The sequence below is a fragment of the Tachyglossus aculeatus genome, chromosome Y4 (genome assembly GCF_015852505.1).
Source record: "Tachyglossus aculeatus isolate mTacAcu1 chromosome Y4, mTacAcu1.pri, whole genome shotgun sequence".
Lineage (NCBI taxonomy): Eukaryota > Metazoa > Chordata > Mammalia > Monotremata > Tachyglossidae > Tachyglossus > Tachyglossus aculeatus.
Window position 1 is genome coordinate 1,338,149 of NC_052096.1, and position 13,280 is coordinate 1,351,428.

General features: G+C 57.3%; 1 protein-coding gene across 1 annotated transcript; it reads right to left on the bottom strand.

The window, feature by feature from the left end:
* Positions 1-1,011: 1,011 nt before the first annotated feature.
* CDSN (corneodesmosin) lies at positions 1,012-5,003 on the bottom strand. Its single transcript, XM_038768971.1, has 2 exons — positions 4,919-5,003; positions 1,012-2,387 (listed from the first exon to the last, which is right to left on the bottom strand). The coding sequence occupies exons 1-2, from the start codon at positions 5,001-5,003 to the stop codon at positions 1,012-1,014; spliced, it is 1,461 nt and encodes a 486-aa protein (XP_038624899.1).
* Positions 5,004-13,280: the final 8,277 nt, after the last annotated feature.

The window sequence follows — 13,280 nt, forward strand, 5'->3', positions numbered from 1 at the left end:
AAAAAATAGTTGCATCTGAGACCAGAGTTGTCCGATTCTCGATGGGCCAGCGGCTGGGGCAGAGAAGCGGCGTGGCTTAGTGGAAACAGCACGGGCTTGGGAGTCAGAAGTCGTGGATTCTAATCCGGGCTCCGCCACTTATCAGCTGTGTGACTTTGGGCAAGTCATTTAGCTTCTCTGTGCCTCGGTTACCTGTGAAATGGGGATTAAGCCTGTGAGTCCCAGGTGGGCCAACCCGATTACCTTGTATCTTCCCCAGGGCTTAGTACATAGTAAGTGCTTAACAAATACCGTCATAATTATTATTATTTTATAATGGCATTTATTAAGCGCTTACAGGTCGGCTACCAGGTGGTGGGCGGCTTGGCCCGCGATTACCTGGTCCCGGGCGTGACCTACAACAAGGGCAAGATCTACCCCGTGGGCAAAGCACTGTTCTAAGCAAGCGGCCTTTATACTCATGGTACTTGTTAAGCGCTTTCTATGGACCGAGCACCGCTTTGAGCGCCGAGCACTGTTCTTCCAGGCCTTAGGAAGAACCAGGGAAGTCCCTAGAGGGTCTGTGCTGGGGTCCCTGTCGGCTCCCCCGAGTTTCCCTCTCCCTTGGTGGTGAATGAGGGTGTTCCGCAGGGTTCCCCGTTGGCAGCCGCATTGTGCCCGTCCCCTCCCGCCCCCCGTGAGTGCGCCCCAATTCTCTCCCTCAGCGGCGGCCGGGGCCCAGAGGGGTCAGAGGCCCATCCCGGGCCGGGGCAGGGAGATGGAGGAGGCCCGGGGGTCCGGCGGCAGAAGGAGTCTGTGAGCCGGGCTGGGGTTGACAGGCTTTATTGGTCGGGCGCTCTCCCGGTGGGTCCCGGCGCTCATCATCATCATCATCATCACCATCAATCGTATTTATTGAGCGCTTACTGTGTGCAGAGCGCTTGGGAAGTCCAAGTTGGCAACATGTAGGGCCAGTCCCTCGTGGGCTGGCTTGTGCGGGGGCTGGCCGGTGGCCGGTGGGCGGGGAGGGGTTTAGGGGTCCCGGAGGGGGTCCCCCTGGGGCAGGAAGGCGGCGGGCTCCGCCAGCTGCGGCCCCAGGGGCTTGACCTGGGCCCAGATGTCCCGAATGGAGCGGCACGGGAGGCCGCCGGAGCCCCGGGCCCCGGAGCCGCACGGCTTGGCCCCGGCCGCGGGGTCCGGCAGCGGGGAGCCGTCGGGCCCCCCGCTGGGGCCGGCCGGGGAGGAGCCGCACGGGCGGCCCGGGGAGCCCCCCAGCCCACTCCCGCCCACGCAGGGCCGCGCCACGATGACCGGCCCCCCCGGCGAGCCCCGGGAGCCGGCCGGAAGGCAGCCGACCCCGGGCCCCCGGGACCCCCGGGCCCCGCAGGGCTGCAGGGCCACCGAGGCCGAGGAGGAGGAGGAGGAGGAGGACGGGGCGCAGGGCCCCCCGCGGGCCCCGTCCCCGCAGCCGGGGGTCCGGAAGGAGATGAGGGCGCCGCCCGTCCGGGAGAAGAGCCCCGAGCCGGCCGGGTCGGGCGGCGCGCCCGCGCTGTACTGAGACGAGTGGGCGTTGCTGGAGAAGTAGACGCCCTCGGGCACCGGGGCCCCCGCGGCGAAGACGGGCCGGCCGGCGGCCCCCTTGGGGCCGCGCTCCTTGGTGAAGTAGCCCACGGGGTAGATCTTGCCCTTGTCGTAGGTCATGCCCGGGACCAGGTAATCGCGGGCCGAGCCGCCCACCACCTGGTAGCCCACCCGCCCCGGGCCGGGCTCCAGGGAGGTGATGGGCGGGCAGGGCCGGCCCGTCAAGCACGGGGCGGCGTGCGTCTCCACCACCACCACCGGCCGCTGGTCGCCCGCCACCCGGTGGGACTCGGGCAGGTAGGAGGAGGGCGTCTTGCAGGGCACCGAGGACGCCCCCGAGCCCGAGCTGCAGGGCCCGAACTGGGCGACCCCCTGGGACCCGGCCCCGGACGAGGACGAGGAGGACGAGGAGGAGGAGGAGGAGGAAGAGGAGGACAACCAGACGGTCTGGGAGCTGCCCGAGCCCCCGGCGTTGGAGGAGGAGAGGCCGCCCGACTGGAGGGACCACCCGGGCCCGGACTGGTCGGTGCCCGTTCCGGACTGAGAAGACCAGCTGATTTCAGATGGAGAAGACCACCCCTTTCCGGACCCGCTGGAACCGCTGGATCCGCTGGATCCGCTAGAACCACTGGAGCCGCTGGAGCCGCTGGATCCGCTGGAACCACTGGACCCGCTGGAACCACTGGATCCGCTGGAACCACTGGATCCGCTGGAACCACTGGAGCCGCCAGTCCTCGGCGTGCAGAGGGCAGCAAGGGCGGGTGAGGAGATGCGAGAGGGATCTTTGCAAGGGTCCAAGTCGGAACCGAGGCTCTTACACAGAATTCCTGAAAAAGGACAGAGAGGTGAGTTGGATCCCGGGGGCTTTTCACGTCCCATCAATCTCCTATCCCAACTAGCCTCTCCCCTAGTTTTCCGAGAACCGCGCGGGCCCTGAGTTATGTGGGTGAGAGAGAATGTTTTTCTCGCTGAATTGTACTTTCCAAGCGCTTAGGACAGTGCTCTGAGATACGATTGAATGGATGAATGAATGTGTAAGTGGGGGTGTGGGAGAGACAGTGTTTGTGAGAGAGGAGAGAATATGTCAGTGTATGTGCGGGAGGGGTGTGAGAAGAGGTGTGGGTGAGAAAACATGTGCGTGTGCATGTGAGAGAGAGAGAGTGTGTATGTTTGTGTGCATGAGGGAATGTGTGTGTGTGAGAGAGAAAAAACGTGTCTGTGTTTGTGTGTGGGAGGAGGTATGGGTGAGAAAAGTGTTTGTGTTTATGCATGTACCTGTGTGCGTGAGAGAGAATGTTAAATGTGAATGGGAATGTGGGAGGAGGTGTGAGTGAGAAAGTTGTGTGTGTGTGTGCGTGCGCAGTGGTCCTTGCTCAGGGAGACAGAAAGGGAGCGAAAGCAAGGAATAAAAATGGGAAGAGACCAGGAGAAAGAGGTCCAGAGAGGGCTGGAGAGAGTCGGGAATCTGGGTCAAGCAGATGAGTCAGGGTTCGGATGAAGGCAGGATGAAACCCAAATAGGGGCCATCTCTCAGCCCCTGAACCCTTCCTTGTCCCTCCAGGAAGTTCTCCCCACCTCCCATCCCAGGCCTGCTCCCATCCCAGGCCTGCTTCCCCTGAGATGGAGACGGGGCCCGGATCCTGCGGGGGCCGCCCAGGGGACAGAGCCCAGGACGGGGACGGGGGTGTCTGGCTATTGCTTCAGAACCTGCCGGAACCAGCTGGGCCAGGCACTCCTCCCTCGGTCACCCCGACTCTCACACCCCGAAACCTCCCCCTCAGCCTGGTAAAGTTCCCTCCCCCGCCACTGACATCCTACTGCTCTCCACCCAGGACCCAGCACCAAGCTCTCCCTCCTCCCCATACCCAGCTTTCCCTCCTCCCTGTGCCCAGTTCTCTCTCCTCCCCACACCCAGCTCTCCTTCTGCCTCACAATCCTCTTTCTCCTGTCCTCCCACCCAACTCTCCTCCCACCCACCCAGCTCTCCTTCCTCCCCACATGCAGTTCTCTCTCCTCCCCACACCCAGCTCTTCCTCCTCCCCACACCCAGTCCTCCCCATGCCCAGTGTTCCCTCCTCACACCTAGCTCTCCTTCCTCGCCACCTGCAGCTCTCCCGCCTTCTCACACTCAACTCCTCTCTCCACATCCTGCTCTCCCTCCTCCCCATAGCCAGCTCTCCCGCCTCCCCAGACTCAACTCTCCCTCCTCTGGGTCCCTCTCCTCTCCCTGAACTTAAACAACCTGTTCTCTAGGTCCCAACTCTTCCCTCCCAGAACCTAGGAATCCACCCCTCTCCTTCCCCGTGTCCCCAGTGTAACCCTCCCTCCCACAAGCCCCTCCTCTTCTGAGCCCCAGACTTGGCCTCTCCCTGCCATCTCCTGCTCTTTCCTTGGTTGCTCCCTGGTTCTGACTTCTCCCCATAACAGGTGGCCAGCTCCCTCTCTAGGCTCCCCCTCTACCGAGAACCTCTTTCTCTGTAGCAACCATCTGGCCCCCACAACTCCATGACACTGCCTCTTGGTTGTCCCAGGCCCCCAGACCCCGTCCCTCTCTCAGTTTCTCCATTTTCCTCTATTTTCCCTCCTCTTGGGGGGGTTCCTTCTAACTCCGCCACAGGCTCCCTAATTCTCCCCACCCCCACAGATATCTCTTTCCCTCAACTTGGGGTGTCAAAGACACCCCCAACTGGTCGGTGCCCCATGGCCCCTATCACTCAACTCCCCCAACCCCTAATCCCCAGTAGACTGGAAGCTCCTTAAGGGTAGGGATCATGTCTATGAATTCTGTTGTATGGTACTTGCCCAAGTGCCTAGGGCTCTGCATACAATAAGTGCTCAATAAATACCATTAATTGCTTAACTGATTGCTTGATTCCCCCTCTCCAGCTCCCATGATGCCCCAAATCACTCTCCCAAGCCCAACCTCTTTCCTCTCCCCAGGCTCTCCCTTCTCCTCCTACCTTATTTTGCCCCCCACCGAATGCCCCTCCCCTCTGAGTTGCTCCCTCTCCCCCTTCCGCTGCCCACCCAGCCACCTGAGGGACCCCAGTTCTCTTTCTCTTCCTCTCTCAGGGAGTAGGCCTTGGCCTCCCGGATCAGTGGTATTCGTTGAGCGCTCCTGTGTGCTGAGCTCCCAGCCTCTCCATCCTCCCAGAATCCAAGAGGGCGGGGCCCCAGCATCTGTCTCTGAGTCTCTGCAGAGTGGCCACTCTGGCCCCTTTCTCTTGAGCCCCCCCAGGGTCCACTCTAGCCTCCCAGCTGGGGTCCCTCTGAGCCAATCCGGTTGCCCTCCGTCCCTCCACCCTCCATCCTCTCCGGCCCTTCCAGGGGCTCTCCGAGCCTCCCGACCCCCGGGTACCTGGCAGCAGGAGATCAATCACCAGCAACAGGAGGACGGTGTGCCCCCCGACAAGCCCGCCCCGGGGTCCCCGTGCCCGGCCCATCTTGGACAATGGGGCTGGAAGCGGGCGTCTGGACTGAGACTCGGGGTGTTCGGGGCCCTTTATGAGCGGGCCCGGGACATTCCCCGGGCACGAGTCAGCCGAGGGGGCGGGCCGGGACCGGGCCAGGCCCGGACCGGGGCCGGGGCCCGGGGCCCGGCGGGGGTTTGGCGGGGCAGGCTGGGCCGGGCCAGGCCAGGCTAATCGCCCATGTACATCTGCCAGCTCAGCGGGAGGTGGAGGGGGGCGGGCGGGCCGGGATGGCCAGAGCCGGACTGGCCCCAAACAATTCCTCCAGACTGACTCTCCTGCCCCTGGCACCCAGAGTTGCCCAATCTGGACCCGGCCGGGATTCCCGGGCCCCCACTCCTTCCCGCAACCCCTGGCCCTCCCGCCAGCCTCCCAACCCGTCACTCTCCCCTACAGCCGGGTGTCCCGCTAGTGTTTGCTAAGAGCTCCCTTTGTGCGGAGCCCTGTGCTAAGTGCTGGGGAATGTACCGTCAACCCCAGCAGATCTGAACCAGTCCCTGTGCCCACACGGGGCTCACCGGCTGAGGGGAAAGGAGAACCGGGGCTTTGTCTCCCATTTTCAGATGGGAGAACAGAGGCTCCGGGAAGTGAAATGACTTGCCCGAGGTCTTGCAGCAAAGCAAATGGTGGAGCCGGGATTAGAACCCAGATCCCGTGACTCCCGGGCCTGGGTGCTCTCTGTTCGTTCCCACCAACAACACCGGGCCACTGCTCCATCCCACTGCTCCATCTCAGGCCCTTCCACCACTGCTCGTTCAAGCTCTCACCCTATCCCGTCTGGACTACTGCATCAGCCTTCTCTCTGATCTCCCATCCTCGTGTCTCTCCCCACTTCAATCCATACTTCACGCTGCTGCCCGGATTGTCTTTGTCCAGAAACACTCTGGGCATGTTACTCCCCTCCTCAAAAATCTCCAGTGGCTACCAGTCAATCTGCGCATCAGGCAGAAACTCCTCACCCTCAGCTTCAAGGCTCTCCATCACCTCACCCCCTCCTACCTCACCTCCCTTCTCTCCTTCTACAGCCTACCTCGCTCCCTCCGCTCCTCCGCCGCTAATCTCCTCACCGTTAGGCCTCGTTCTCGCCTGTCCCGCCTTCGACCCCCGGCCCACGTCATCCCCCTGGCCTGGAATGCCCTCCCTCTGCCCATCCGCCAAGCTAGCTCTCTTCCTCCCTTCAAGGCCCTACTGAGAGCTTACCTCCTCCAGGAGGCCTTTCCAGACTGAGCCTCTTCCTTCCTCTCCCCCTCGTCCCCCTCTCCATCTGCCCCATCTTACCTCCTTCCCTTTCCCACAGCACCTGTATATATGTATATATGTTTGTGTATATTTATTACTCTATTTATTTTACTTGTACATATCTATTCTATTTATTTTATTCTGTTAGTATGTTTGGTTTTGTTCTCTGTTTCCCCCTTCTAGACTGTGAGCCCGCTGTTGGGTAGGGACTGTCTCTATGTGTTGCCGACTTGTACTTCCCAAGCGCTTAGTACAGTGCTCTGCACACAGTAAGCGCTCAATAAATATGATTGATTGATTGATTGATTGATTGATTGTGCCCTGTGCCCTGTGCCCCCAGGCGTGGCCCCTGGGAGAATGGGGGACCCATGGGGGAGAGTGGGAGCTGGGACCAGCAGGGTGCCTGAGTCCCAGTCACTGTTCCATCTCCCTTTCCAGTTTGGGATGGGTCCATTTCCAGTCTCTTCCACCCAGCCTCCCCATAGAGCTGACCCGGCTCCAAGCCTCTCACTGTGGCCCGGGAAGGTAGGGGGGAAACTGAGGCACAGAGCGGGGCCTCGCGGGAGCCCCATCCCAAGAGGGTCACTACCGGCATAGACCCTTCCAGGACTGGGGGGAACTCAGCCCCCTCCTCCAGCCCTGTTTCTCTCCGGCCAGGGTCCCCTCGCCCAGTTCCCCTGCCAGGCCTGGCCCGGATTTCCGCTCCCATCCACAGGGCCTGCCGGCCACGGTGAGCAGTAATTGGCTGCTCGGCTGGGCAATGCCCCACCTTCCCTAATTAGCCTCATTAGCCTCTTGCTCACAGCTCGGTCCCAGGGCCACACAACAGGAGGGGCTGCAGGGATGGGGACAGGGACAGGTGAGTAACTGAGGAACAGCAGGGCCCCTCCCAGGAGGACCTCACCGTCAAGGCCCGCAGCCGCCTTCCCTGCCCTTTCTAGGCCAACTCTCTCCCTGGGACCCAGGAGCCTGGGGCTCCTCCCCTAGGGACCTGGATTTTCAGTCTCTCTGCCACCTGGCTCTCCCCTCCCAGCCCCCACTCCCCCTCCCTACTCCTCTAAACAGTCAGCTCCTCGAGAGCAAGTTCCATGTCTACCGACTCTGTTGTAATGTTCTCTCCCAAGCGCTCAGTCTAGGGCTCGGCACACAGTAAGTGCTCAATAAATACCATTGATTGATTCATTCAGGGATGGTGTCTTTCGCTCTGCTATGTCATACTCTCTCAAGTACTTAGTACAGTTCTCTGTATACAGTAAGCACTCAAAAAAGACCAATGATTGATTGATTAACTGAATAATTACTCACACCCCTCAGGAACCCAAGTTCCCATTCCAGGATATGGGAATCAATCAATGGTACTTATTGAGCACTTACTGTGTACAAAGCACCACACTAAGCGCTTGGGAGAGTACCATATACCAGAGGGGGTAGACATGTTCCCTGCCCACAAAGAGCTTACAGTCTACAGCGGGAGACTGGTAGTAAAACAAATGATGGATCTGGACTACTGCATCAGCCTTCTCTCTGATCTCCCATCCTCGTGTCTCTCCCCACTTCAATCCATACTTCATGCTGCTGCCCGGATTGTCTTTGTCCAGAAACGCTCTGGGCATGTTACTCCCCTCCTCAAAAATCTCCAGTGGCTACCAATCAATCTGCGCATCAGGCAGAAACTCCTCACCCTGAGCTTCAAGGCTGTCCATCACCTCGCCCCCTCCTACCTCACCTCCCTTCTCTCCTTCTCCAGCCCACCCCACACCCTCCGCTCCTCCGCCGCTAATCTCCTCACCGTACCTCGTTCTCGCCTGTCCCGCCATCGACCCCCGGCCCACGTCATCCCCCGGGCCTGGAATGCCCTCCCTCTACCCATCCGCCAAGCTAGCTCTCTTCCTCCCTTCAAGGCCCTACTGAGAGCTCACCTCCTCCAGGAGGCTTTCCCAGACTGAGCCCCTTCCTTCCTCTCCCCCTCGTCCCAGTCTCCATCCCCCCATCTTACCTCCTTCCCTTCCCCACAGCACCTGTATATATGTATATATGTTTGTACATATTTATTACTCTATTTGTTTATTTATTTTACTTGTACATATCTATTCTATTTCATTTTGTTAGTATGTTTGGCTTTGTTCTCTGTCTCCCCCTTTTAGACTGTGAGCCCACTGTTGGGTAGGGACTGTCTCTATATGTTGCCAACTTGTACTTCCGAAGCGCTTAGTACAGTGCTCTGCACACAGTAAGCGCTCAAAATGATTGATTGATTGATTGACATAAGTGTTGTGGGGCTCAGGGTGGGATGAATAAAGGGTACAAATCCAAATGTAAAGTTGATGCAGTAGGGAGAGGGAGTAGGGGAGATGAGGGTTTAGACGGTGAAGGCCTCTTGGAGGAGATGGGATTTTAGGAGGGATTTGTAGGTGGGGAGAGCAGTGATCTGTCAGATATGGAGGGGGAAAAGCTTCCATTACACAGGAGTGGAGAATCGGCAGTGGAAGGAGTCATGGGAGAGTGACATGGTGGCCCAGTTCATGGGGGTTCCCCCCCCTTCCCTGCAGGCACCCGGCTTCATCCGTAGGGCTGTGGTGGAGGAGGAAGCAAGCCCTTGAAATCCCCCCTCCTCTTGCTAATTCCACACGTGTTCTACAGCTGCCTGTGGTGTCATCTGGCTGGCTTCAGCTGTTAATCATTTGTCGGGCCCTCTGACTTAATCTCTGTTTAGCTCTAGGGCCCGGCCTTTGTGGATTTCCTCTGTCTTCAGAGGCATTTACTGAGCACCTAGCGTGTGCAGAGCGTTGTACTAAGCGCTTGGAAGAGCGAGCTCCAGGCGCCGTTTGGTGGATGTGGAGTTCCCCCGGGGGCTGAGGTAAGGACCCCGGAGCTGGAGGCCTGACAGGAGCAATCTTGGGGATCCGCATCCCCGGGTGGGGGGCTTGGTGTGACGAGGGGGTTGTAGGAAATAACAAGGAGACCAGTTGCTCCCCAAGAGTCCAGCACAAACCCAGGTGGCCAGGCTGGGAGAGGTGAGCTGAGTACTCTATTTTATTTGTACATATTCTATTTATTTTATTTTATTAGTATGTTTGGTTTTGTTCTCTCTCTCCGCCTTCTAGACTGTGAGCCCGCTGTTGGGTAGGGACTGTCTCTATATGTTGCCAACTTGGCCTTCCCAAGTGCTTAGTACAGTGCTCCGCACACAGTAAGTGCTCACTAAATACGATTGAATGAATGAACTTGTACTTCCCAAGCGCTTAGTACAGTGCTCTGCACACAGTAAGCGCTCAATAAATACGATTGAATGAATGAATGAGCAAATCTCCCTGGGGCTGAATGACTGAGAAGGGACTGTGGAGACTCCCGGGGAGGGAGAGAGATAGAGAGAGATCGAGACAGAGAGAGGGAGGGGCAGAAAGGCACAGAGAGGAAGAGGGAGGGGCACACTAAGGGCGAGAGAGGCAGAGAAGGTGAGGGAGACAGAGAAGGAGAAGTGGAGAGAGATGAAGAGGGAGAGGAAGAGAGAAAGGGAGAGACAGACAGGGAAGGGGGCGAGAAAGAAAGAGATGAAGAGAGGCCCGAAGAACTGAAAGAGATGGAGGACCCAGTGGGGAAGTGGCATGGCCTGCCTGAAAGAGCCCAGAATAGGGAGTCTGGAGACCTGGATTCTTATTTCTGTTCTGCCAATTACCTGCTGTGTGACCTTGGGCAAATCGCTTTGCTTCTCTGTGCCTCCATTGCCTCACTGTAAAATGGGGATTCAGTGCCTGTTCTCCCTCCTACTTAAACTGTGAACACCATGCGGGACAGGGTCTGTGTCTGATCTGTGTCTGTATATGTTGCCAACTTGTACTTCCCAAGCGCTTAGTACAGTGCACTGCACACAGTAAGCGCTCAATAAATATGATTGAATGAATGAATGATCTGGTTATCTGTATCTACCCCGAGCACTTAACAAATACCAGCAATGATCATTATTGTTATTATTACTATTATCATTAGAAGGTGTGGAATGGGCTCCAACAGAGTCTCTCTAGTTCCTTGTCTCATCCGGGGAGGGGCAAGGAGGGGGATGGGGAGGAAGGCTGCCCGCTGGCTCTTCCAGTCCCAGGGTGAGCTGGGATCTCCGCCCCGCTCATGTCACGCTCTCCTGTAGGAAAGGTCCCCAAGAGCTTGTGGTTTTGTGTGGATCCCTGGCACTCCTAGAGCACCGAGGATGGAAGACTGGAACGGTGCCTCGATCCTCTCCTGGCCCGGACGGCCCTTGGACAAGGACGGGAGACCGGAACGATGACCGGACCTTCTCCTGGGCCGGTCAGGCAGCCCTTGGCAGAGGCCGGGAGGCCGGGTTGATGCCCCAATCCTCTCCTGAGCTGGGCAGGCAGCCCTCGGACGAGGACAGGAGACTGGGCCCATAACCGGACTCTCTCCTGGGCCAGGCAGACAGTCCTCAGCCTTGGGGCAGGTATTGAGGGGACGGCACCCGGGCCTGGAAGTTGAGGTCTTAGTTTCTCATCCCGGCTCCGCCACCGGCCTGGGGTGTGACCTTGGGCAAATCGCTTCACTTCTCCGGGCCTCAGTTTCCTCATCTGTAAAAGGGGAGGGGCGAAATCATCGACTGCGAGCTCCACGTGCGCCTGGCTTGATTTTCCGGTATCTCTCCCAGCGTGTAGTACGGGACTTGGCACAGAGTACACACTTAACAAATACCACAGCTCTTACTATTATTATTATTAGGGAGAAGAGGTGGGGGCAGGCCGGAGGAGCAGGATGCCTGGGTCCAGGGGGAGAAGGGGCGTGTCAAATGAAAACCGGTCCGTCTTTTCCGGCCGCGGCTCACGTCTGACCAGGCCTCGGACTCGCATCGGTCTCGTGAGGGGTTAAATCCAGAGCCGGCAATTAGATTTAAAAGGAAGAATAATATTTTCTCCCCATCCGCCTGGGCCACCCGAGACAGCTTCGGGTTTGGCAGTCAGGGTAATTAGGAAGAGATCAACACTCCTATTGTTGTCATTATTACTTTATTATTATTCACGCTCAGTCAGAGGTACGCGGGCCTCTCCCTCCCCCCTCTCCGGGGAAAATGGGGTGCGGGGGCGGGGGAAGAGTTCAGAGATTCTCTTCCTGGCTCTGTCACTTGTCTGCCCGTGTCACCCTGGGCCAGTCATTCGACTTCTATGTGCCTCAATTACTTCATCTGTGAAATGGGGCTTAGGAGCGTGAGCCCCAAGTGGGACATGGACTGAGTCCAACCCGGTTAGCGTCTATCAACCTCGGCGCTTGGTACAGTGCTTGGCACATTGTGAGTGCTCACCAAATAGCAATTTTTTTAAAAAAAGAAAGTGGGGGGGGGGGGGGGAGCGGGACTTATTTAGGGTACCTTCCATGGATTGGTGGAAATATCATTAGGGGGTAGGGCGAGGGAAGACTCCCCCCTGCCCAGCTTCTGCCCTACTTAACCGAGATCTCAGCATCTCCCGGATCAATCAACGAGTTGTAATAATTGAGCCCTTACTGGTTCAGATCACTACACAAAGCGCTTGGGAGAGTACCGTAGAAGTAATAGGCATGAACGTCGCTCTCAAGGATCAGTCAATCAAAGGTATTTATTGATGACTGCTTACTGGTGCAGAGCACTGGGCTAAGCACTTGGGAGAGGACAAGAGAGGGAATAGACAGGATCCTCATCAACCATATCTACTGAGCACTTACTGAGCACTGGGCTAAGCGCTTGGCAATGTACAATGCAACAGAATTGGCAGGCACGCTCCTGCCCACAATCGATTATATTTATTGAGTGCTTACTGTGTGCAGAGCACTTTACTAAGCTCTTGGAGAGAACAATATAACAGACAAACTCCCGGTGCACAACGAGCTTACAGTCTGGGAGTCTGCAAAGGGAAGACAGAAAGCCTAAAAGAAATTAAGAATGAAATCATCCCGTCTCTCTCCCTGCCTCTGGACTGGATACCTTCAGTCAGTCGGTCGTATTTATTGTCTATTGTGTGCAGAGCACTGTACTAAGAGCTTGGGATAATACAATACAACAATAAACAGAAACGTTCACATCCCCAGTCCCCCAGATCTGGACAACAGGGAATTCTAGCTCAACCTCTAGACTGCGAATTGGTTGTGGGCAGAGTTGATGTCTACCAACTCTTGTTAGACTGTACTCTCCCAAGCTCTTAGAACAATAAGTGCCCAATAAATTCCATTGATAATGATGGTGATGATGATGACTCCTGCATCGACAGGGCTCCCTCCTGGCCTCTCTTGCTCTCCATGCTGGCCTTCAGGACGTCCTAGACCTCAATTCAATCCGGTACCCTGCGGGTGGGCCTTCCCGAAATCTAACCTCCATTCCTCCTGCTGCTGGCACTGCCAATGGGTGCGGTGGTCTAGACAGTAAGCCCGTTGTTGGGTAGGGGTTGTTTCTAGTTGTTGCTGAATCGTACTTTCCAAGCGCTTAGTACAGTGCTCTGCACCCAATAATAATAATAATGATGATGGTATTTATTAAGCGCTTACTATGCAAAGCACTGTTCTAAGCGCTGGGGAGGTTACAAGGTGATCAGGTTGTCCCACGGGGGGCTCACAGTCTTCATCCCCATTTTCCAGATGAGGTAACTGAGACCCAGAGAAGTGAAGTGACTTGCCCAAAGTCACACAGCTGGCAATTGGCGGAGTCGGGATTTGAACCCATGACCCCCGACTCCAGAGCCCGGCCTCTTTCCACTGAGCCACGCTGCTTCTCTTAAATACCATTGAATGAATGAATGGACGTCGCTGCCGGATAATCGAGCCCGTCGGAGACCTCCGGATGCGCGCGTCTCGTGGCGCCCTCTGCCGGCAGTAATGGAGCACTGCAGCTTAAAGGCGCCCCAGCTCACAATAAACCTTCATTCATTCATTCATTCAATCGTATTTATTGAGCGCTTACCGTGTGCAGACCGTATTTAGCGCTTGCATTCAAAAGTATTTTTGAGCACTTACTGCGTGCAAAGCACTGCACTAAACTCTTGGGAG

Excerpts from the sequence above, each read along its gene's own strand:
- CDSN (XM_038768971.1), bottom strand. The coding sequence starts at position 5,003 with ATGGGCCGGGCACGGGGACCCCGGGGCGGGCTTGTCGGGGGGCACACC. Across the intron at positions 2,388-4,918 it reads GATTGATCTCCTGCTGCCAG|GAATTCTGTGTAAGAGCCTC; the intron begins GTACCCGGGGGT and ends GTCCTTTTTCAG.